The sequence below is a fragment of the Babylonia areolata genome, chromosome 7, assembly GCF_041734735.1.
Source record: "Babylonia areolata isolate BAREFJ2019XMU chromosome 7, ASM4173473v1, whole genome shotgun sequence".
In the NCBI taxonomy this organism is placed as follows: domain Eukaryota; kingdom Metazoa; phylum Mollusca; class Gastropoda; order Neogastropoda; family Buccinidae; genus Babylonia; species Babylonia areolata.
This window is the reverse complement of record NC_134882.1, coordinates 47,591,632-47,596,169: the sequence shown is the minus strand read 5'-3', so window position 1 is coordinate 47,596,169 and position 4,538 is coordinate 47,591,632. Positions and strand designations below refer to the sequence as shown.

The 4,538-nt window shown below is 42.8% G+C and overlaps 1 protein-coding gene across 1 annotated transcript in view; it reads right to left on the bottom strand.

Moving 5' to 3' along the window:
- Window positions 1–3,180: 3,180 nt before the first annotated feature.
- LOC143283860 (CD209 antigen-like protein B) overlaps window positions 3,181–4,538 on the bottom strand; it is a 3,678-nt gene continuing 2,320 nt past the window's right edge. Inside the window, exon 3 of the mRNA XM_076590238.1 lies at window positions 3,181–3,398. Coding sequence (XP_076446353.1) covers window positions 3,181–3,398 — 218 coding nt within the window. The remainder of the gene's footprint in view (window positions 3,399–4,538) is intronic.

Here is a 4,538-nt window from a genome sequence, read left to right as displayed (position 1 = left end):
AGGGGGAGAAAAGAGAGAGAAGGAGACAGAGACAGACTGACAGACAGTCAGACAGCGTCAAGGACTGAGACAGAGAAACAGAGACAGACAGACATGGACAAACCAGAACACGAGAGACACAAAAGAGAAAGACAGAACAAATCGAGGCACAGCAAGATGACACGCTAGTTCATTTCAAAAAAAGAAAAGCAAATTCGTCAAGTCATGCCGATTTTATCGTCTGTTTATTGAAATGGTGAATGGCATCAATCATTCCGTAACCCCAGTGGGTGTTACTTTATATTTTTCTATTGTAACAATTTCAAAAAAAAATTTTTTTTAAGTTTCATCAGGCAGGTGACATCCATTTTTAGCCAACGGGACTTTGGTCGATCAGCCTGAAACAAAACCAGACTGACAACAACAACAACAATAATAATAATAATAATGTGTAACTATTCTCTCTCTCTCTCTCTCTCTCTCTCTATATATATATATATATATATATATATATATATATATATATATATATACACCTGTAACCAAGCGCTCAGCTGGCTTCAGATACTGCTTTACGCGCGAGCTGAATAGCAGACGCCTTTTTGCAACTAATACACCGTTTTCAATGACTCGCGCAGAATGTGTGACGCCATTCCCGGTTTGAATGCAAAGCCCCTTTTAAAGAACTGCTCCTAAACATCTATCAAATCAAGTCTCTGTATCGTTCGCTGCAATATTATAATTATTTTGTTGTGCTTACACACACACTTTAATCAGTTAGAAGCACATTTGATTTCAGTTTAATCGTTCGTCAGTGTAAGGATTTCAACTGATGCTAAGCTTACATCATTTTGTCTTCTCGTCACATATAATGCTCCCGTTACAGTTCTGTATGTGATTGCTGTTGGAAACTAAAACCACACCATTATAGTGTTTGGATGAGAATAGATCAGGCATTTAGAAGATGTCTCTTTTGTTGGATTAGTAAACTACAAGTATTATATACTGGAAGAATTGTCGCATTTCCATCTATAAATCTATTCCATTTGTGTTTGCCTACGTTAAACTGATTTAACGCAGTTGGTAATTTTCAGTGACAAGCTCGCTAAAACTGACCCTTTTCAGGTGATTTAAATTAAGATTATAAATTCATTTTTAATAATCAACACTTCGATTTATACTCATTAGAAAGTAGGTGTTGAGCTGTTTATTTTGCGACCCATCCAATGTACATCGGTTCAGGAATCATTTAGAAATCTATCCCTGAACACCTTGTAACAAACACAATTCTAATCACATCTCGCCTGATTTGAGCTTATTTGCTTCGCAGCACATTCAGGCGTCATTGCAATTCGCTTAAATTGCATAAATAGCCACAGCAGGTGATGACTGGTCACTTTTCCACCTGGCCAGTCACTGGCTAGAGTCTGCTCTCTCTCTCTCTTTCTCTCTCTCTGTCACAAGCAGTGTATGTTGCCGCAAAGGCCACACTCATCGCCATATCGCTTGCATTGTCTTCTCATCTTCTTTCTTCTTCTTCTTCTTTACTTACATAACTATTGTGAATAAAACAATAGACAACCCTTTTGTGGCTGGCCTGCTCTATGCCCCTGGCCTGCACGTGGATATTTTCTATCCTTTAATACAGTAAATCAGTCATTCTTTTGTACCGTTCCCTTCTATAATAATACCACTCGGGACCACGGCTACATACCTATCAATTTTCCCAGAGCCAAGTGCATGCCACAACATGACCACGGTTTATCCGAATGACGAGACGCTGTTTAATATTCCAGTCAAACTTTAAAGAAAGTGCTTGTTTGCTGTTGTTATTGCAATTGTTGTTGTTATTGTGTTTCCCCCCGCAATGAAGATTCTTTTCTTTCAAAACATGTACACTACGACCAAAAGAACAAAGTTACATCGAAGGTTTTGTTTTTAGTGTTTATAACTGACTTGGTCTCACAGACGAAAGTGCTGTCTGTAGGACAATCACTCACACTGTCTCAGAGACGTCAAGACACGACAAGACAAAACAAGACAAGACAAAATCTTTATTATCAAGGGCTACAGATAGTTAAGTAGCATGCTTTTTTTACATCCTGCTCTCGAAGAGCTATCATTGGGACAATGACTGTGGGACAATGTCTGTGGGACAATGTCTGTGGGACAATGACTGTGGGAGACAATGACTGTGGGACAATGACTCACATGGTGGGACAATGACTCACATAGTGGGACAATGACTGTGGGGCGATGACAGTGGGACAATGTCTGTTGGACAGTGACTGTGGGAGACAATGACTGTGGGACAATGACTCGCATGGTGGGACAATGACTGTGGGACAATGATTGACATAGTGGGACAATGACTCACATGGTGGGACAATGACTGTGGGACAATGACTCACATGGTGTGACAATGACTGTGGGACAATGACTCACATGGTGTGACAATGACTGTGAAACAATGACTCACATGGTGTGACAATGACTGTGAAACAATGACTCACATGGTGTGACAATGACTGTGGGACAATGACTCACATGGTGTGACAATGACTGTGAAACAATGACTCACATGGTGGGACAATGACTGTGGGACAATGACTCACATGGTGTGACAATGACTGTGAAACAATGACTCACATGGTGTGACAATGACTGTGAGACAATGACTCACATAGTGGGACAATGACTGTGAGACAATGATTGACATAGTGGGACAATGACTCACATGGTGGGACAATGACTGTGGGACAATGACTCACATTGTGGGACAATGACTGTGGGACAGTAACTGTGGGAAAATGACTCACATGGTGGGACAATGACTGTGGGACAGTAACTGTGGGACAATGACTCACATGGTGGGACAATGACTGTGGGACAATGACTGTGATACACAGTGACTCACATGGTGGGACAATGACTGGGACAAAGACTCACATGGTCTCACACACGAAGTTGTATCTGTGGGACAATGACTGTGACAATGACTCACATGGCCTCACAGACGGAGAGCTATCTGTGGGACAGTGACTGTGGGACAATGACTGTGGGGCAATGACTGTGGGACAATGACTGTGGGACAATGACTGTGGGACAGTAATTGTGGGACAATGATTCACATGGTGGGACAATGACTGTGGGACAATGACTCACATAGTGGGACAATGACTCACGTAGTGGGACATTGACTCACATTGTCTCACAGATGAAGTGGTATCTGTGCAGCTCGCAGTTGGCGTCGATCCAGCCGCCGTTGCGGTAAGCCGCGCAGTCCTCCTCTGGTGCCGGGTCCCCACTGTTCTCCTTGCTGTTCCAGAAGGTCGGGTGGGCGCGGGTCTTGCTCCTGGTCCACACGAACTCCCCCTCCTCCGCGAAGTCCTGGAGGCCTATCCAGGTGGGGGTGTCCTCTGCCACACAGGGTGAAGGAAGCATGCGAAGTACAGTGTATTGCTTACTACTGCTGCTGCTGCTGCTGCTGATCCTCCTCCTACTACCACTACTGCTAAGAAACATACAAATACAGTATACTACTACTACTACTACTACTACCACACCACCACCACCACCACTACAACAACAACCAATAATAATACTGACACTACTACTATTACTAATAATAATCATAATAACAATGACAGTAATAATGATAATATTCATTAAAAAAAAAATACATACATACACAAACAAAAAAATGAATACATGCATAGATAACTGATGAACAAACAAACCAACAATGACTGACGACTGAAAAAGGGGGAGGAAACAGTGAGATAGGAAGACATACCCCGCCACTCACTGTCCTTCCCTTACATATATATACTTCTTCTTCTTTTTTTTAATCGGGTACAGTTGGCGACGAGTGAACCAAACAAGCGAAAAAATCAACAACAAAAGAGGAAACCAACGACATTTTTCCGTTTTGACGGACAAACACAAACAGAAAAAAACAATTAGAAACAAACAAGCAAGCTAACAAAACAAGCAAACAGACAAACAAACATTAAGAACAAAGAGATAATTAATGCTGCAAGGAATGTAGTGTCTTCTTCGGTCCCTCTGCACAAGGTTCGTCGGTTCAATCTTTGTGCGAGTTTCCCCGTGTCAGGGGAGAGAAATGTTCTTCACTGTGGTCTTCTATGTTCCCATGGGTTGTCTCCTCGTAACAGGCAGATTCTGTGTGTGTGTGTGTGTGTGTGTGTGTGTGTGCTGGTGCTACGATGTGCAAAGGTTTTTAAACTACTGGTTACATGTATCATACCTTCCAAGCCCCCACACCGACCCCTCCCCCTACACAAGTACACACACACACACACACACACACACACACACACACACACACACACACACACACACACACACACACACACACTGACCGACTCCATTGTCTCTCAGCATCCCCTGGATATAGGTGTGTTCCTGTACACCGCCCACCTCCACTAACACACACACACACACACACACACACACACACACACACACACACACACACACACACACACACACACACTGACCGACTCCATTGTCTCTCAGCATCCCCTGGATGTAGG